The 21,188-nt window shown below is 43.1% G+C and overlaps 1 protein-coding gene across 1 annotated transcript in view; it reads right to left on the reverse strand.

Moving 5' to 3' along the window:
- DCT (dopachrome tautomerase) overlaps positions 1-17,260 on the reverse strand; it is a 36,242-nt gene extending 18,982 nt beyond the window's left edge. The window contains exons 1-6 of the mRNA XM_081551102.1: positions 16,966-17,260; positions 6,848-7,147; positions 4,722-4,822; positions 4,427-4,593; positions 1,694-1,873; positions 2-137 (exon numbers count right to left, since the gene is read on the reverse strand). Of these exons, the coding sequence (XP_081407228.1) occupies positions 2-137; positions 1,694-1,873; positions 4,427-4,593; positions 4,722-4,822; positions 6,848-7,147; positions 16,966-17,260 (1,179 nt within the window). The remainder of the gene's footprint in view (position 1; positions 138-1,693; positions 1,874-4,426; positions 4,594-4,721; positions 4,823-6,847; positions 7,148-16,965) is intronic.
- Between the last annotated feature and the right edge of the window lie 3,928 nt (positions 17,261-21,188).

Raw genomic sequence — 21,188 nt, forward strand, 5'->3', positions numbered from 1 at the left:
CCACAAAAACGGGATCATTGGCAGCAGAATGTGGCAAAGCGCTTGTCCCATTCAGGAAGGAATGAACCAGGTTATGAAGACTCATCACTTGAGAGTCCAGGGTCCCATCTGCTTTGTCAAACCCTTCCAGGGCATTCCTGAGAGAGATCAGCATTTCAGCAACTACAGTCATGAACTGACAAAGAAAGCTCCCTTTTTGTTTCCAGCCTAGGTAACAGTCTTCTAATTTCAGATTGTGTAGGGAAATGGGACCAATGCAGGAGACATAAGAGACATGGGTTCGATTTCTGGGTCAGGAAGATACCCTGGAGAAGGAAATGGCAACCCACTCCAGTATTACTTGCCTGGGAAATTCCATGGACAGAGGAGCCTGGCAGGCTACAGTCAAGGGGGTCACAAAGGGTCGGACACAATTGAGCATTCACACACTTTTAAATGCATAAGGAGACACAGTTTCTAGTACTGCCTGGAGAATCCCATGACAGAGGAGCCTGGTGGGCTACAGTCCATGGGGTCACAGAGAGTCGGACACAATTGAGCAACACAAGGGGCTCAGAGTTGAACAGTTACTGTAGGGTTTAGTCATGAAAACCATGAATCTATCTGCCATTCCTTTCTGGATCTTCAAAGATGCTTGTTAAAATCTTATTTATAGGGACTTTCCTGATGGTCCAGTGGCTAAGACTTCACGCTCCCAATGCAGGGCCTGGGTTCGATTCCTGATCATGGAGCTAGATCCCACATGCCCAAACTAAGACCCAGTGCAACCAAATAAACAACAAACAAATTTTTAAAAAAATCTTATTTATAGCCACACATAGTGGTTTAGTCATTAAGTCGGGTCCGACTTTTGCAGCCCCACAGACTGTAACCTGCCAGGCTCCTTTGTCCATGGGATTCTCCAGGCAAGAATACTGGTGTGGGTTGCCATTTCCATCTCCAGGGTATCTTCCCAATGCAGGAATCAAACCCTGGTCTCCTGCCTTGAAGGCAGATTCTTTACCAACTGAGCTATAAGGGAAGCCCATAGCCATATATATTTCTCATAATACTTAAAATCTTTTTAGAGGGAGAAAAGAGGGAGAAAAGTATTAGTTGGCCTTTAAAGTATCAAGTATCAAGTATCATAATGTCTGGATACAGAATACTGGAGTGGGTTGCCATTTCCCTCTCCAGGGGATCTTCCTGACTCAGGGACCAAACCCGAGTCTCTTGTCTCTTGGGTTGGCAGGCAGATTCTTTACTCCTCTAAGATCTCAGAACCAAACATGAAGGTCTATGACTGAAATTTCATTAAGGCAGAAAAGAAAAAGAAAGAACACAAGAAAATATTTAAAAAATACTCCATTTAATCATTCTGAAGACTGTACTTATATGTGTATAGAAATTAGAAATGCAAAAGGTGGTTTTGAATAGCTGAGTTAGAAGATATAAAAACTAAGCTCTTAATGATAGTGAGGGACAGGGAAACCTGGCGTGCTGCAGTCCATGGGGTCGAAAAGAGTCAGACACGACTAAGCAACTATACCACAATTAATGATAGGTAACACTACGCCTTGCTATCCTCTTACAAAGTGCTTCCCTATTACTGAGCTTTGATGTCTCCCAACATCTAGCTTTCCTTCCCATTCATTATAACTACAAGCAAGGAAATCTAAAAAGGACTATAAAATATAGTTATCAGAGCACCAACCTGAAGCTGAGGGTCGAGTTCTGGAAGAAAGGAGGACTGTCAAACTTTTTGAGAGACAGGCAATTTTGTATGTCTTTTAAAGTTGGCAATTTCTCACTGTTTCTTCCCACTTGATTTCTTTTCAACAAACCTTCATAGGTTCCATTACACAAGGTGACTCGGCGGTTGTAGTCATCCAAGCTAAAATGTGTAAGGAGATTAGAAATAATACCTCTTAGTTCATGGATACTATCATAACTTTGAGCCCAACAAACCAATCAAGGTCATAGTTGTGGTAAAACTTTACTATAGTTACCTTACAAGGGTCAAACATATGTGATAAAAGAACTGCTTCCAAAAGCAGTTATGGATGAAGGAGTTTTGAAAACATAGATGCATGAAATATGAATCAACACATAAATAACGAGGAAAATTACCATTCCATTGGAAAGACAGTAAGATGGTTTACTAGGCAAGATGGTGACTCCTATCTTACATGCATTTGAATCTGGAGTAACTGAAGAGAGACCAGGGTAGACTGTATTAACAGTGAGCTAAGCCAGTTTGATCTGATAAATTCAAGCATCCAGCACACATGGGCTTCCCTGGCGGCTCAGCTGGAAAAGAATCCTCCTGCAATGTGGGAGACCTGGGTTTGATCCCTGGGTTGGAAAGATCCTCTGGAGAAGGGAAAGGCTACCCACTCCAGTATTCTGGCCTGGAGAATTCCATGGACTGTATAGTCCTTGGGGTCACAAAGAGTTGGACACGACTGAGAGATTTTCACTAAGCCAGTTTGGCAGAAGTGAAGCTAGGAAAGCATTCCAGGCAAACTGAAGAAAAATGGAGGTGGTCAGAGTCAAAACAGGTGATACTATTTGGAGGAGAGGAATTAGGAGAAATGCCGTGTTAGAAAATGTTCTAAGGTCGGGATGGTTACTTGGTAAACATGGAGGCTGAGAAGGTGGGCCCCAACCTTTCTGGCACCAGAGACCGATTTCGGGGAAGACAATGTTTCCACAGACTGGGGTAGGGGGTGGGGGTGGGGGGATGGTTTCAGAATGATTCAAGCACATTATATTTATTGTGCACTCTATTTCTATTATTATTACATCAACTCCACCTCAGATCATCAGGCATTAGATCCCAGAGGCTGGGGACCCCTGCCTGGAAGATTATATCCCACGTGCCTGTTGTGGCCTGGAATTCCACCATCAGAGCAGTATTTCATTCGGTAGAGATAAATTTTTAAAGATGTTCCTGTGTGGATTTTAATGGGTGAGGGGATCATACTGAGTATGTGAGAATAGAATCAGCACACACAGGAAGATGAAATAGGCTGGTGCCTAAAGACTAGGCAGAAACAGCCTCTAAAAGCTGCCTTTCCCAGAGCGTTCCAGTGAGACGGCCTGTGAAATTAAGGGTGTCAGGGTCAGGTAAGTTTAAGCCCCTCTTGAAAAATAAGAATACGGTTACCTAAAGGCTCTGAGACATTCTAAAACTTCTAAAGAATTTTTAAGCTCAGCATTCTCTAAATTTATCTGATCAGAGAAATCTCTTTTCACATACCACCCACTAATATCCCAGGACACTATGAGAAATAGAATGACTCAGAGTCACATGCATAGCACTTACTACATCCCCATGGGCACTGTCTGGAGGGCTGTAGGAAAAGCTCAGGATGGAGAAGATGGGGTCCCTGTGAGCTGGACCCCGAAAACATGCGCATGCCCAGCCTGGGGTGTGGATGGCAATGCTCTGTGCCCTGGAGCAGTCCAAAGACACAGGACAAGGGCGTTAGTACAGCAGGGTTCAACAAAGGAGGGTTGTGGAGGAAACAAACAAAAACAGGGAGACAGAAGAGCTGCTTGGGGAATCTGTTCCTGAGATGTGTGCTAGGAAAGAGACATATTCAAGGAATCACTAAGGACAGAATTCTTCATGAGCTACTGGTGGCTTGTGTGTACTTTAGTATTTTATTTTTTTAATAACCAACATTTGTTGGTATAACTTATGGTATAAAAAAAGTTCCTACACCAGCTGCACATGACCCAGTTTTAGTACTTTAGAGACCTATCTCCCCACTGCATTTCCTGTTCCTCTCTATTCCCCAGAACCCTGTGGTCCAGCCACACCAGACAGCTTCTAGAGGCTTTTCCATCTTCATAAGATAATGTTCCCTCCTCACCTCTGGTTGACACACAACCCTCCCTCACCTCTGGCTGAGAGGTTTGTGCCTCCTTGAAGTCTCAGGATAATCATCTCCACCTCCTAAAGACTTTCCCTGATTCTCTTCTTGGCTTTGCACACACACCTATTAAAATAGCTTCTCACGTTGTACTGTAATTTGTTTGCCAGCCATCTACCTTTGCAAGTATAAAACGATATTCCAAAGGAAGGCTGTATTTTATTCATCCATGTATTCCCAGCACTATTAAACTGCTTAGAATATGATTGGAGCTTTAGACATGTTGGCTGAATACAGAAACTACCTCTCATTTTAAAACAGTGGATCTCAAAGTGATGGCCAAGCTTACTCAGTTTATAAGTGTGATTTCCATACCTCTATATTTTTTTTTTAATAGAGGACTCAGGATTTTTAAAACTCCTACCTCCTGCAGGAAAATAACTTTCAGAAACATATAAACAGAATTCAACATGCATTAGTAACAGAATTGTAAAGTGACTGTCCATCTCTCAGACATGAGGAAATACAGTCTCTTGGATTTCCACAGCAGGTACCCATGTCATTACCTATCACAGACAATCTCCCAGCTGGAGAATCGGGAGTTCTGACTAATCAGAGTCGGATCATCTTGCCTTGCTGCACCGAGCAGCTGGTCTGTGCACACGTCACACTCGTTCCTGCCGGTGGCAAAGTTCCAGTAGGGCAAAGCGAAGGACTCGTTGCCAGTAAGACGCTAAAAGCAAAGGGCATGACCAGACATTCAATTCATGTCATAAGAAACAACAAGAAAATGCAGGAGGCAAAGACTTATACAGGTCTTGCCCAAATACATAGCAAAACTAAAAGAAACTTTTAACCAACCTGCAGATCCCTTTCCAGCCATAACAAGTGGTACCGGTGCCAGGTAACAAAGGCAGGTCCCTGGTGTGAGAAATCTATAGCCTTGTATGGGCGCCCTGGTCCTAAAACAATTGGGAAGCATATTAGAGGTCACAGAATAGAATGTTTAATGTAAACCTTACCTGGGCTGTTCTGGAGAGCCAGTAAGTCCATGATGTTTTAGTTGGAAAACAACTGGATTTTTTTAATTAATTAATTTTTATTGAAGTAATAGTTGATTTATAATGTTTCAGGGAAAGCAAAGTGATTCAGTTTGCTGAATGCGTGTGTGTGTGTGTGTGTGTGTGTGCGCGCACGTGCACACATGCACCCACATGCTCAGTCGTATTCAACTCTGGGACCCCATGAACTGTAGCCCGCCAGGCTCCTCTGTCCATGGGATTCTCCAGGCAAGAAGACTGGAGTGGGTTGCCATTTCATTCTTCAGGGGATATTCCTGACCCAGGGAATGCACCCACATCTCTTATATTGGCAGATTCTTTACCACTGCACCACCTGGGAAGCATATATATGTATTTTTCTTCTTTCTCATTGTGGTTTATTATAAGATATTGAATATAGTCCCCTGTGCTATACAGTAGGATCTTATTGTTTATCTATTAATATTTTATATACAGCAGTGTGTGTTTGTTAATTCCAAATTCCTAGTTTACTCCCCACCCACCTTTCCTCTTTGGTAATCATAAGGGAAAACAGCTGTTTTTGTCATTTATCCCTGTGAACAACCACAACAAAACAATCTCAGAGGCAAATAGCACTTTCAGGATAAATTCTCCTTTATCTCTCGAAAGTCTGATGGACAGCAGAGATCTGGAGAAACTCAGGTCATCTTAAGAGCTCCTGTTATAAATTTAATTTTTAACCAGTGCTTCAGGAAGATAAAATAAGTATCCCAAAGAAGAGATCATTAAGATCTAAATGAAATATATTTTGAAAGACATTTTATAACCTATTCCTTACAAATGCCTGCATTTATAGGAATGGATTAATGTATAACAAAGCAACTTCAACTACACTTAGTCCAAATTCAGCATTTGGAATCAAAAGGAACTTTCACGGGTTTTGCCTCAGCCATCAATCAGTTACAATTATTAGCTGACAAGCATGGTTGCTGAGACCATAAGAGAGGGAAAATACATTGAAACCAATTTGGCTGGCCTCTGGAACTGCAAATTTTAGTGAAAAGCTTTGGGCGATTTAATGACCTCCTTACTACCTTTCCAATCCTTCTTCTCCATCTCATAACAGCTTTTGATTGTTATGTAGAAACTTGAGCTAACTTTAGTTCTTTTTCGAAGTCCCCATAATAACTTCAGAGAGATGAACAGACATGAATATAAATTTAATTCCTAGATGCGACCAGAAACTATAGTTTTCTTTTCCTCTTGAGAGACTACCTTCTCATAAAGCAAAAATTCTTCAGAGTGATGACAGGAAAACTATAAAGGTTTATAACCAGAAGAGCCTCCGTATCTATCGATACAGAAAGACAGATGCTTACCTGTGAGGCATGTTTTAAAAAGACGCACACTGAGGGGAAAAACTGCTATTGCTGCTGTTGGCTAGACAGCCCTTTGTAAATGTTTTAATGCAGAACAAAGTTTAAAGTTCTCAAAACAAAATGAGGAGGGGGAATGAGCAATAAACACAAGGGCTGTGCTGTGCTCAGTCGCATCTGACTCTTCGTGACACTATGGACTGTAACCCGCCAGGCTCCTCTGCCCATTGGATTCTCCAGGCAAGAATACTGGAGTGGGTTGCCATGCCCTCCTCCAGGGGATCTTCCCAATACCGGGATGGAACCCAAGTCTCCTGCATTGCAGGCGGATTCTTTACTGCTGAGCCACCAGGAAAGCCCAAACACAAGGACCGATTCCAAATCAGAATCTTACTATTCAAAGTGAGCTCTGTGTCTTCACTCACCCTAACTCCAATGAAGAGCCTCAAAAGTGAGGATAATTGCAAACAGAGCACAATTTCAGAATACCTGAGTCTCCTGCAGCTCCTGCATTGGCAGGCAGATTCTTTACCACAGAACCACCTAGGACGCCCCTAAGATGCCTTAAGGTAAAGGGGGAAAAGCTCACCTAATAATGTATCTCTGACGGAATAGTAATGGAGCCACACAAAGAAATCGTAAATGCTGCAGTTGGCGATCTGTGGTTGGGTCCCATTGGGCCCCAGGAGGCCCAGCCAGTGTTGGGTGGTGATCACGTAGTCGGGGTGCGGAGTGTACTTTGCGAGGTCTAAGGCGCCCAAGAATTGCTCCCTCTCCTGCGGGGTCAAGGAATGGACATCTTGCCGGACAACCAGTGGTTTCTTCTGATCGCATTTGGGGCCAGTCCAGCCAAACCTGCAGTCTCCACAGTTATAGCCGGCGAAGTTTCCTAGTGCGTTTGAGAAATTAAGGGAAAGATGGAAGAAGAAGTAAGCTTATGTAGCTTGGAAGAAATTTCTGGAGTAGAACGGAAGAGAAGGTCAGTTGCCTTTCCTTGCACTCTGCTTGAAATGTTTGTCTCTCCAAGGGGACTGAACACCAGAGAGTTTCTAGAAATAGTCCCAGCAAAGATACAGGACATGAAATGAATTCCATGGTGTTATGAGTTGAACTGAATCCCCACCAAATTCATATGCTGAAGTCCTAACCCCTAGCACTTCGGTGGCTATTTTTGGAGATAGGGTCTTTTAAAAAAGTAAGTTAAAATGAAGGCACTGCAAGGAGATCAAACCAGTCCATCCTAAAGGAGATCAATCCTGGGTGTTCGTTGGAAGGACTCATGTTGAAGCTGAAACTCCAATACTTTGGCCACCTGATGCGAAGAGCTGACTCATTGGAAAAGACCCTGATGCTGGGAAAGATTGAGGGCAGGAGGAGAAGGGGATGACAGAGGATGAGATGGTTGGATGGCATCACTGACTCAATGGACATGAGTTTGGGTGGACTCCGGGAGTCGGTGATGGACAGGGAGGCCTGGCAAGCTGCGGTTCATGGGATCGCAAAGAGTCGGACACGACTGAGTGACTGAACTGAACTGAACTGAACTGTGATGGGGCAGGGACGGGGGTGTGGTTAATCCAACATGACTGGTGTCCTCATAAGGAAAGGAAATTTGGACACAGAGAAGGGTGTCAGGATACAACAAGCCAACAAAAGAGACCTCAAGACACACCCTGCTGACAGCTTGATCTGGGATGTCAGGCCTCCAGAATTGTGAGAGAATGAGTTTCTGTGTGGTCCCCAGTCTGTGGCCCTTTGTTATGGAAGCCCTGGGAGACTAAGACAAGTGCTGCCATCCATTCCACTCATGGATCATGTCAGGTGTCCCTTCCTGGGGCAGAGCTGCAGCCGCAAATGTCATCACTGCTGGGCCCCTCTCCCCTGAAACACATGCAGAAGGTTATTGATTTACAGAAGGAAGAGAATATACACCAAGCTAAAGGGGGAACCAAAATAAATAAACTGATTTCCAGGAATTTAGGTGAAATCCAACATTTAAAAAGCTGGTTTATTTTACAAAGGAGACAGAGTTAAGACAAAATCAATGGAGGCTGGCAGGTCATAAAGGTGAATTAGTGGCCCTAGTGTCAGAAAGTGCAAATCACTGCAGGGTTCCCCATCTCTGCACAAACTGCTCCTCCATTTTATCATCCCGGGGACTGAGTACTAGTCATACTAAGCTCCAGGCCTCTTTCTGATTAGCGTCTAAAACTGAAATTATTTTAGGTTGACTTTTCCCTGTTTAGCCTTGATTATTGCATTTGGGCTTCCCTGGTGGCTCAGACAGTAAAGAATCTGCTTGCAATGCCAGAGACCACAATTCAATCCCTGGGTCAGGAATATCCCCTGGAGAAGGGAATGGCTACCCACTCCAGTATTCTTGCCTGGAGAATCCCCATGGACAGAGGAGCCTGGTGGGCTACAGTCCATGGGGCCACAAAGAGTCAGACATGACTAAGTGACTACACTTTGACTTTCACTTTCATTGCATTTGGTATGACCAGCACCTCATTCCTTAGGTAGTGAAATTTAGAGAGTAAACACTTAAATATTGTTTGTGTGTTGAAACAAAAGAGGGCAATAACTTACCTCCTAGGGGTTGTGTGAAACATTTAACATGTCAGCTCCCTGCCTTCTCCTCCTCCTCTTCCTCCCAGATCTTTTTACTTGCTCTTCCTTCTGTTTTGAACACTTTTCCCTCATAGTCTTCTTATCTTCCTTTTCACCTGGTTTGCCTATTCCTCCTTTAAGCTGCACAATGGGCTCTCTACAAGGTCATTCCTGATCCCACACATCAGGGTCAGATGACCCCCAAGCTGTGCTCCTGTAACACCTCTTATTTCTTTTTTCATTGAATCAATTGTGGCGATCGTAGACATCTACTGGCTCAGCTACAGGCACCTGGAAGGCAATTATCCTGCTGCCTAGGCCTATGCTGGGCCTTGGACGAATGCATCTTCATTTAATGAATGAAAGGAGCAAAAAGCCAAATCATCACAATGGATGCTTTAAATATCTTACAATTTTATTTGCCATTTATACGTCAATAAAGTTGACATTTAAAATTTTTAAATTAAAAAAAGGATATAAAAAGCATGTAGCAGATGGATTCAATAATCCTCAATTTTCTTCTTCCTTTCTCTCCCTGTCCTTGTGAATTAGAAGGAAAAGCAGGCCCTGCAAGTAATTTTGATAAACTGCAAGTACCAAAATACATGTAAGTAAAACATACTATGACCACGGTAAAGAGAGGGTTAGGGACTTCCCTGGTGGCCCAGAATCCTCCTTGCAATGCAGGGGACACAGGTTCAATTCCTATTCGGGGAACTAGGATCCCACATACTGAGGAGCAACTAAGCCCGTGTAGCATAACTCGAGAGTCTCACATGACACAGTGAAGAGTCACAACTAAGACCCAATGCAGCCAAATACATAAATCAAAATATAAAAAAGAGGGTTATTTGGATCTCTAAAGGAAAAGAAAATTTTCCAACAGCATGAAAACAAAATGAGCATGTGTCCTGTATAAAGAAAATACAGTCTGCTATTTTTCAATGGTTAAAAGAAATGTCCTTAAAAATATAAGTAGGAAGAATTTGAGGGGGGGGTAGTCCTATGTTCTTTGTAATAAACAAAATATTTTACCTACCCTTGCGTGCGTATGTGCTAAGTCACTTCAGTCGTGTCCGACTCTTTGCGATTCTATGGACCGTAGCCCACCAGGCTCCTCTGTCCATGGGATTCTTCAGGCAGGAATACTGGAGTGGGTTGCCATACCCTCCTCCAGGGGATCTTCCCAGCCCAGGGATAGAAGCCACAGTTCTTATGTCTCCTGCATTGGCAGGCGGGCCCTTTACCACTGGCACCACCTGGGAAGCCCCTTACCTACCCTTACTTAGCTTTATTTGCATTTTCCTGTTTCAACACCAAATGAAAAAAAATAAGTTTAAAATAATAGTTAAAAGGAAAAATTCTACTAGTCCCAAGATTGAAAATTAAGTTTTTGAACCCGGGATTGAACCCGGGTCTCCTGCATTGTAGGCAGACGCGTTACCGTCTGAACCACCAGGGAAGTCAAGTTTTTGAACAGTTTACATTAAACATTAAAATTTATGTTGATCACTCAGATGAAGCTATTAAATATAAATTATTTAATCAATACTTATTCAATGGCTACTACAGTATCAGATATTATGCAAGGTACTTCAGTCTTCGTGGAACTTAGAGTCTATCTATTTTCCCTTGGGGTGCCTACTATAATTGAATCATATCTATTTTTAAAACATCTTGATTGAAATACATCCCTCCACTTTCGCAGTTTCTAATGGAACAGAGTGGACTTCCCAGGTGGTGCCAGTGGTAAAAAACATGCCTGCCAATGCAGGAGACATAAGAGACGCAGGTTCCATCCCTGGGTCGGGAAGATCCCCTGGAGGAGGGCATAACAGCCCATTCCAGTATTCTTGCCTGGAGAATCCCCATGGACAGAGGAACCCGGAAGACTACAGTCCATGGGGTTGCAAAGAGTTGGACACAACTGAAGTGGCTCAGCAGCAGCATAGGAGCAGAGTATTTTTTGAGAAGTGATTGAACAAAATGCATGTGAAGAATACTGAATACCCAAACTTCCAGTTGTTTCCCCAAGACCAGATGATCAGAGGTGAATATGCAGTTACAACTCTGCAACAGGAGAGCAATTGCTTCTTTCTAAATGCTAAGAAATAGCATGCACAAATTTTGAAATAATAAATTCAATACATTTCTAGATTTAAAGGAATAAAATTCGTCTTTGAATTTTGCTGTCTCGTTATTAAAATTGAGTAATTCATAACCTAGGCCATGAGTTTTAAGATCTCTGCATTTTCTCTACCAATATTCTTTTTGGTTGCTGGAAACTAAATTGCCAATAACTATCTCCCTCATTCATTTACTCAACAAATAATTTATTAGCACCTATTACCTAAAGAAAGGTCAAAATTAAACATGCCCTTCTCTGCACACCCACATATTTATGTACATTCATACAACTGCCGTACTCGATTACTGTGGACTTGACCTCTCAAAACCTGTCCTATTGGAATAAAGGCTTCTTACAGGAAGCAGTCATGGTAACATAGCACAGTACTGGTACATAGTAAGTTCTATATGAAGCATTACCTTTACTAGTTTTAGAAGTTACCACTGATCAAATCTCATAGTCTTTAAGTATTTGTTTTCATATCTGTCTTACTCAACCAGCACATTTGGACGTATTAAAAATCACATTGGGGTTTTCCCCTTAGTATCTGAAGGACCTAACATAATTGGCGCTAAATAAACATTGGTTAGGTGGTTGATGAAGGAGTCATGAATAACTGAATGAAAGGCATTAAGTGCTAGAGGATATAAATATAAATCAGGCTCAGTGCCTTCATCCAGTGGTATGAGGAACATGAGTGCGATGAAATATCAACACCAGCCTAACTATGGGAAAAGTGAAAACAAGAATTAACTGAGCACCGTGGATGACAGAAGATGAAATGATTCATTCTGACTCAGAAGATCAGAGATGGTTCACAATTGTGTTGAACAAAGCCATCTCTTCTCACAAAGTCAAAATTGTCCCCCCAAAGCAATGCAGAAATGCTAATAAGAAAGTGTTTGTGTGGATTTGAGCTCACCTATTACCTAGAAACATATTTGACTTTTACAAAATTGCTTTTCCAGCATGTCGCAGAGAAAACACACCCCACAGCTTTGCAGTCAGCTCCCTTTCATATTTGTGCTTCTAAACCTGGTCTAAAGAATTTGTTAAATATTGACAACTGAAAAATGCAGTAACATAAAAGCTTACCACACAAAATGTTTATTTCTTTAATTCAGATTTCCTAGCAGTCCCTTACATTAATTTATTTTTTATTTTTTATTTTTTTTTATAAATTTATTTATTTTAGTTGGGGGCTAATTTAATGAGTTGAGTTTTTCCATTAATCTAATAGCAACAGTTTAAAAAAAAAAAGGATGCCCTTTAGGAAGGATTGCATTATTTCACTGGGGAATGGAGAGAGAAAAAGTAAAAGGTCCCTAGATATCAGTCTATCTATTATTTAGTATGTCCTTGAGCAAAAATGAAATTTAAAAAAACAAAGTCTTATACCTACTTAGGACTAGGATAAAAATGGAAAAAGAATGAGAACAAGGAAACAATGCATGTTCCTGCATGAACCACATCAGCTCAACCTCCAAAGGCTATTAGACTAAATAAGTTTAAAGACCACCGATTAGTGAATTTACAAGGAGCTCTAAATAGCCTATTCCTTTTAATTAGAGATTCTATTATATTAATAACAATACTTTACACTCACATGAGGCCTTTCATCTACCGAGCTCAAAAGGATTTTACAAGTGTGGTTTCATCATTATCCCCATTTTAGAGATTGGAAGATGAAGGCACTTAGTTGTACGACAAGAAGTTCTCAGACAATTGTTCAAAAACCATTTGGTGCACATGTTTTTCAAAAGTCCAAAGACACAGCTGCAACTGGTCTTTTCTCAGGAATGCCAATTGGCAGGTAAGATTTGGAAGGTAAATGGTTGATGCCAAGATCTCCTGAAATTAAGCTCTTCTTGAAAATTAAGTTCAATAATTTTTCAGTTTGAAATTATCCCCACAGAGAATACCAAGTTCTCTCTAGAGAATTTGAGTACATAACTTAGGTTTTTTTTCCATTAGAGTTCACATTTATTTATTTTTATTGAGCTAAAATCCTTTACCAACTGCAAGATCGTGGAGACTACGGGTGTTTTTTTGTTGTTGTTTTTTTTTTACTGTGCTAAGAATACTTACCATGAGATCTACCCTCTTAACACACGTTTAAGTGTTTAAAACATTACTGCTGACTCTAGGTACAATGTTGTACAGAACTCTAGATCTTATTCGTCTTCACTAACTGAAACTTTATGGCCTCTGATTACTAAATCTTTATTTCCCCTCCCTCCCAGCTCCTGGTAACTACCATTCTGTTCTTTGATTATATGAATTCGACTATTTCAGATGCCTCACGTACATAGAATTATCCAGTATTTGTCTTTCTGTGGCTGACTTATCTTCTTAGCACAATGTCCTCAAGGTTCATTCATGTTGTTGCATACTGCCGAATTTCCTTCTTTTCTAGGGCTGAATAGCATTAAATTGCAAATAAGTACCATCTGACTAGGATGCAAAGAAATTGGAACCCTTGCACACTACTGATGGAAATGCAAAATGATGCAGCTGCTGTGGAAAATAGTATGAAGGTTCTTCAAAAAATTAAAAATAAAACAACCATACAATCTAGCAATCCAATTTCTGAGTATTTATCCAAAGGAACGTAAATAAGGATCTCACAAAGATAGTGAGATTCCCATGTTCATTTCAGCATTATTCCCAATGACCAAGATGAAACAATCTCAATGTCCATTAACAGATGAATTGTGTGTTTATATTTCCACAAAATTAACAAAATTCCAAGGTCATCAACAGTCTTGTTGCTAATCTACATTTCATTAATAAATTTGTGGTGACACTAGAAGAATCTACTTGCCAAAGAATTTTGAGGTTATGGCGGTGGCGGGGGCGGGGGGAGTACTTTGGGCACTGAAGATCAGGTTTAACTTCTGAAGACTGCCTCCTAAATCATGAAGAAATTAGCCTAAGAAAGCAAGCAATTCACTCTTTAGGGAGAATAAACTGAAAAACATGTGTCTTGCTTTGGGGCATATGACACATCACAGTGATTACTGGATATACTAAATACCTGTACAGCCCAATCACTAAGGACTTAGTCTGGTGTCCTGAGGCTCAAAGAAAAAGACCATCTAGCCAACCTAAGTGCAGTCAATCCAAAGCTGGGATGGAAAGAGCTATGGTCCTGAATGAGTCTAGACAGATCAAATCCTGGCGGAGAGAGACAAGGGGTTCTAAGAAGCAGTACTGGCCTTGACAATGGCTGGAGATGGAGACCATACACCCTGCTTCCTTTGATTGGTCTACAGATACATGATGTCCTTCTGGACTTACAGGTCAGGCCCTGTTTCTGGCCCACTGCCTTCTTAGTTATGTTTACCACTGTGCCACCTGGGAAGCTCAGATGGCACAGTGGTAAAGAATCCACCTGTCAATGCAGGAGACACAGGAGACACGGGTTCAATCCCTGGGTCAAGAAGATCCCCTGAAGTAGGAAATGGCAACCCACTCCAGTATTCTTGCCTGGAAAATTCCATGGACAGAAGAGGCTGGTGGCTCCTACAGTCCATGGGGTAGCAAAGAATTGGACACGAATGAGCAATTGAGCGCACACATCCTTCTGTGAACATTTTGAAAGTAGGTCACTGTGACCCAAAGTTACTGCCACTTCTAGAGGGAATATTTATAAGTACTCTCTCAGGACAGGGAGACTGCAATTATCTCTTCTATTCTGCCACCCCTGATTCATTCCATCTCACTTAAAAAAATTTTAAAAACTTCCTAGTCATGTCAGAAAGATAGAGTAGATGGTGATGTGTGTGTATGTCCTCAGTTCTGTCCAACACTTTGGGACCCCATGGTCTGTAGCCCACCAGGCTCCTCTGTCTATGGTTTTTCCAGGCAGGAATACTGGAGTGGGTTGCCATTTCCTTCTCCAAGGGATCTTCCTGACCCAGGGATTGAACCTGCGCCTCCTGCATTGGCAGGTGGATTCTTCACCACTGTACCACCTGGGAAGCCCGGGTATGGGTGGTGATAAGGAGAGTTATCAGTTATACCTGAGTTCCTAATGTTTTCTGCTGCCAAGATCCCATAAAATGGAGACTCCCAAAGTTTCTAACTTGTGACACTCTATCATTGACTGACCTGAAAATAAGCTTTCTAGAAGAATTTTTGAGTCACCAACAAAGAAGTCACTGTGTAATGTGGTTTCCAATCCCACAAGTAATATGAAACCTGCTGCATCTCATTAGATTAAAAAAGCCATGTGAATCTATGAGATGTCTACAAAAGCAAGTGGTCAATTAGATTTGAAAAAAATGAATAGTATACATTGAACATGCTATTACAAACATTTTGTCACAATTAATACCCCAAGACAAAACTAACAAATCCTTTGAATTACAGAATTAAAAATATGATGACAAAATAATGATTACAAAGCCAGAATTTTTCCTTTTCCTTTATGGTTTATTATGCGATATTGAATATAGTTGGCAACACACTTCAGTGTTCTTGCCTGGAGAATCCCAGGGACGGGGGAGCCTGGTGGGCTGCCGTCTATGGGGTCGCACGGAGTCGGACACGACTGAAGCGACTTAGTAGCAGCAGCAGTGCTATACAAAGGGCCTTGTTTATCCACTCTCTATAAAATAGCTTCAGAATTTTCAGTTAGAAAAGAAATCTGATCTCATTCTTACATCAACATCACAGCCCTCTGTACATTCTCTTAGCTTACCTTTTATGTCCTTACCAAGCTCAATTATCTATATTCTCCTATGTTCTAGCATCATATAAGAACATCAATAAAAACGTAATTAAAAAGGAAAACCTCTAGGCAGCTGGATACTCTAGAACAGTTTCCAAGGGCTTTGCTGAAGTTGCTGCTTGTGTCTGTGTGTGTGTGTTTCACATGCCCTGCCAGCCTTTGAGTGCTTATCACTGCTGTGCATGTTTGCTGAACACTGGAGGGGAGCCCCACTAAAGAGGCTTTGAGAAGGCTCAGAAGAGTGGGAGAAGTAAGAAGTGCACAGAGATTTCAAAGAAACAGATAATAAGAGAGGTCTGCTGCTGCTGCTGCTAAGTCGCTTCAGTCGTGTCCGACTCTGCGCGACCCCATAGACAGCAGCCCACCAAGCTCCGCCGTCCCTGGGATTCTCCAGGCAAGAATACTGGAGTGGGTTGCCATTTCCTTCTCCAATGCATGAAAGTGAAAAGTGAAAGTGAAGTCTCTCAGTCGTCTCCGACTCCTAGCGACCCCATGGACTGCAGCCCACCAGGCTCCTCCATCCATGGGATTCTCCAGGCAAGAGTACTGGAGTGGGATGCCATTGCCTTCTCCGAAGAGAGGTCTAATAAGGCCTAAAAGAGGGATACTACACAAATTCTGAAATGCTCACATCACACCCAGACAGGAGTGAAAAAAGCCATTGCTATCTAAAAACTACCTTTTCTTCTTCAGCTCTGTCCTTCCATCTCCCCAAGGCTGGCAAAGTTACAAGCCAGTCACAACCTTCACGAGCAAGATATATCCTGCTTGAGACCTGTTCAGATCGTCAGAAAGAGACTCGAACTACAGAACACCTACCCCCCCGACGTCTGTCTTACCGATGCCAAGAATCACCCACCCTCACTCTTCAACAAGTGCCAACCCATCTCAGAAGGAGAAGGCACTGAATCCATCTTGAAAGGACTTGTTCTGAGTTTCAAAGCTGTCTCTGGGGCTCTTTAGCTTCCCTCTCCAACAGACAAGCCCATGGTGTGCTGGCACGCGTTCATAGAACTAAGCGTGGCCCACAGAATATTTATTTAGTTCTCATAACTAGATCTACTAAAGGGTGTGCAGAATATACCCAGACATCGGCCTTACTTAATGCCAATGGACCAACTTGGTTTGCCTTTCAAAGCCTAGGCTGAGCATCTCTGCCTTAGAAGGCGTTCCTCCATCAGCGGGCCAGCCCCACCCAGCTGGGCGCATGCGCACATCCGCCTGCCGCCCTCACCTGTGCACCTGCAGGTCCGGTCGAAGAACTTCCGGGGCCATCGCTCTCTGTCGTCCTGGTTGTGCAGGACGTAAGGACCGCTCCAGGGCCTGGTGTCGGTCTGCACCTCTGCACACTGGCCCCGGCCCTCCCGGAAGCCGCAGACGTTGGCAGGGTCGGCGCCCAGCGGCGGGCAGCACTCCTTGGCCCGCAGGTTGCCCACCGTCATGCAGACCCGGGGGAACTGCGCCCGGGCCCCCAGCGGGAGCGCACAGCCCAGGCAGCCGAGCAGAAGCCCCCACCCGAGGGGGCTCATGGCTTTAGAACCGGGAGAACTCCCTCTCGCCTTCCACTCCTTGCTTCTCTCCAGCTTTCTCCTGGTCTTCCACTCTTGGGCTCTTGAGCATTCACCCGCTTTTTGATTTGGGGGAAATTTACGTTTTAGGGGGTATATTCTGGATCCGCCTTCTTCTATTCCTCTCCTCTTGAAAAAAAGACCCACAAAAATTACAGAACCCACATGTGTGCTTGTGTGTACCTGCACACGCACAGACGACTTTATGTGATGCAAACCGCTAAAACAAATTTCACTCCATCAGAAGCGCCTCTAACAGCCAGATTTAATGAGGGGAGCGCTTCTCACCGCCTTCCCCCGTTAAAACAGGCTCTGTCTAATTGAGTTAATTGACGGAGCGCTCCAGTCATACTACTTATTATACTGGTATTTCTGAACCCCCTCCCTTCCCTTCTTAGTCCATGACTTTAATTGCCTTGAACTCAGTTCAAAAGCCAAATGCTATGCTGCCTTTATTCTGTCTGGCTTGCCAAATCACGGGGCCTGGTGGGGTTTGTGTAAGGGCTGGGAGAAGCCGTCATTAGCGGGATTAGTATTAGACAAATCCCCATCGTTAGCACATGACCCAGAGTGCACAATGAAGTAGATAAAATTTCTGGCTTTGTTTCAAGAGGGCAAAACCGTCTTCATTATCTGGGCTCATGTGCTCTGGCCAAGCTTGTGACCTCAGACTTCCTAGGGAGTCAATAGATGCAGTGAGCTTGTCGTCAAAAGCCGTTCAGAGATCGGCTAACAGCCGTTCACTCCTGACTGCTCCCTGACGTGATTCCAAAGACCGCTACAGGCCGTCACACAACTTCACAAATAAAGAAACACTTATTGAGGGCTGATGTACAAGGAATTGCTTTGTTCCACAATTCACAATGAGGGATCCTCTTCCCTTCAAATAATAATGTCCTATTCTATTCAGGGCTTCCCAGGTGGTGGTAGTGGTAAAGAACTGCCCGGCAATGCAGGAGACTTAAAAGAAGTGGATTTGACCCCTGGGTTGGGAAGATCCCCTGGAGAAGGAAATGGCAACTCACTTCAGTATTCTTGCCTAGAGAATCCCGTGGACAGAAGAGACTGGTGGGCTACACAAAGTGGGGTCACAAAGTGTTGGACACGACTGAAGTGACTTAGCACCCATTCTATTCAGTGCATCTCTGCAGCAGGTTTTTCTTTGTATAATACATAAAGTACCATGTCACACATGCTTCTTGGAAGGAAAGCTATGACAAATCTAGACAACATATTAAAAAGCAGAGACATTACTTTGCCAACAAAGGTTCATATAGTCAAAGCTATGGTTTTTCCAGCAGTAGTGTTCAGAGGATGTAAGAGTTAGACTATAAGGAAGGCTGAGTGTCAAAGAATTGATGCTTTCCTATTGAGATGCTGGAGAAGACTTCTGAGAGAACCTTGGACTGGGAATAGATATTAAACCAGTCAATCCTAAAGGAAATCAATCCTGAATATTCACTGGAAGTTCAGTTCAGTCTCTCAGTCGTGTCTGACTCTTTGCAACCCCATGGACTACAGCACGCCTAGCTTCCCTGTCCATCACCAACTCCCAGAGCCTGTTCAAACTCATGTCCATTAAGTCAGTGATGCCATCCAACCATCTCATCCTCTGTCATCCCCTACTCCTCCTGCCTTCAATCTTTCCCAGTATCAGGGTCTTTTCCCATGAGTCAGTTCTTCATATCAAGTGGCCAAAGTATTGGAGCTTCAGCATCAGTCCTTGTAATGACTATTTAGGATTGATTTTCTTTAGGATTGACTGGTTTTTTTCTCCTTGCAGTCCAAAGGACTCTCAATAATCTTCTCCAACACCACAGTTCAAAAGCATCAGTTCTTCAGTGCTCAGCTTTCTTTATGGTCCAACTTTCATATCCATATATGATTACTGGAAAAGCCATAGCTTTAACTATACGGACCTTTGTCAGCAAAGTAATGTCTCTGCTTTTTAATATACTGTCTAGATTTGTCACAGCTTTTCTTCCAAGGAGCGAGCGTCTTTTAATTTCATGGCTGCAGTCACCATCTGTAGTGATTTTGGAGCCCCCCAAAATAAAGTCAGCCACTGTTTCCACTGTTTCCCCATCTATTTGCCATGAATTGATGGGACCAGATGCCATGATCTTAGTTTTCTGAATGTTGAGCTTTAAGCCAACTTTTTCACTCTCCTCTTTCACTTTCATCAAGAGGCTGTTTAGTTCTTCTTCACTTTCTGCCATAAAGGTGGTGTCATCTGCATATCTGAGGTTATTGATATTTCTCTCAGCAATCTTGATTCCAGCTTGTGCTTCATCCAGCCCAGCATTTTACATGATGTACTCTGCATATAAGTTAAATAAGCAGGGTGACAATATACAGCTTTGATGTACTCCTTTTCCAATTTGGAACTTTGACGTATTCCTTTCCCAATTCATTGGAAGGCCTGATGCTAAAGCTGAAGCTCCAATGCTTCGGCCACCTGATGCGAAGAGCCAACACATTGGAAAAGACCCTGATGTTGGGAAAGATTGAAGGCAAAAGGAGAAGGGAGCAGTAGAGGATGAGATGGCTAGAGAGCATCACCAACTCAATGGACATGAATTTGAGGAAACTCCAGGAAAGAGTGGAGGACAGGGGAGCCTGGCGTGCTATAGTTCATGAGATCACAAAGAGTTGGACACGACTTAGTGACTGAACAACAAGAGCAAACCATTCCATCAGGGATTCAAAGTTGTAATTATCTGGTTGTCAAGAGGCAGTGGACAATTTGGAGTGAGGGCCCACACGTGACATCTTTTGATTTATGTTAAAGTTAAGCATTGTCCAACTTCGATCTAGAGGGCAATGCCTCGCCGGTCCTTCTGGGAAGCATCCAGATGGGCAACAGTGGTTCACCTGTCAGAGCATCCGTATTCTCTCATGGTGGAAACAGGATTCTCTTAGTGTCATAAGGTCAGTGCAGATAGCTGATGCAAAACTGCTTCAGGCAGTGTCTAAGAATGCTTTCTATTTCAGAATAGAGATATAGAATGTTATGCTCCAAAGCAAATTCCTAAGTTAAAAATTACTTTATACAGCTGTTCCGGCCCTATGTACTTCTGTGTCACCCTCACGACATTAAATTGCTGTGACTGATTAAATGGCAGCATTAACTCTGACTACCATCGCCAGCCTATAACCCAAGCCTGTTGAAGTGGAATCCCTGTGGGTGTGGCTCAGATTTCAGCCTTTTTTCTGAGCTCTCTAAGCCATCCTAATGGGCAGTCCAAGGTGAGAATCACTGGGTCAGAATAAAGCATGGATCCAAAGGAAATGCTGGCATCAAGTCAACTGAAATATTCCACTTGTATTCGTTTCCTTAGGCTTCCCAGGTACAGCTAGTGGGAAGAACCCACCTGGCCAAGGCAGGAGACACAAGAGACGAGGGTTCAGTCCCTGGGTTGGGAAGATCCCCTGGAGGAGGGCATGGCAACCCACTCCAGTACTCTTGCCTGAAGAATCCCATGGACAGAGGAGCCCGGTGGGCTACAGTCCATAGGGTCGCAAAGAGTCGGACGTGACTAAAGAGACTTAGCGCTTTCCTCAGGGTGCCTTAACAAATTTCTACTAACTGGGTGGTTTGGGTTCTTTCACAGTTCTGAAGGCCACAAGTCCAAGCTCAGTGTGTCGTCGGTAGGGCTGGCCACCTCTGAAGGTTCTAGGGGAGAACCTTCTCGCCTCTTCTGGCTTCCAGTGGCTTGCAGCCATCTCTCAGCTTCCTCTGTTTGAGCCCACATCATCCCAATCTCTGCCACAGTGCATGGCCGCCTCCTCTCTGTGCTTTAACATTGCTACCCTAGGTGAAAGATCTAAGCAGTTCAGAATAGAGTTAAGAAATCCCCATCTTGCTACAGGAGGCTGGATAAAGTAA

The sequence above is a fragment of the Giraffa tippelskirchi genome, chromosome 12 (genome assembly GCF_054371585.1).
Source record: "Giraffa tippelskirchi isolate mGirTip1 chromosome 12, T2T-mGirTip1v1.2.pri, whole genome shotgun sequence".
Lineage (NCBI taxonomy): Eukaryota > Metazoa > Chordata > Mammalia > Artiodactyla > Giraffidae > Giraffa > Giraffa tippelskirchi.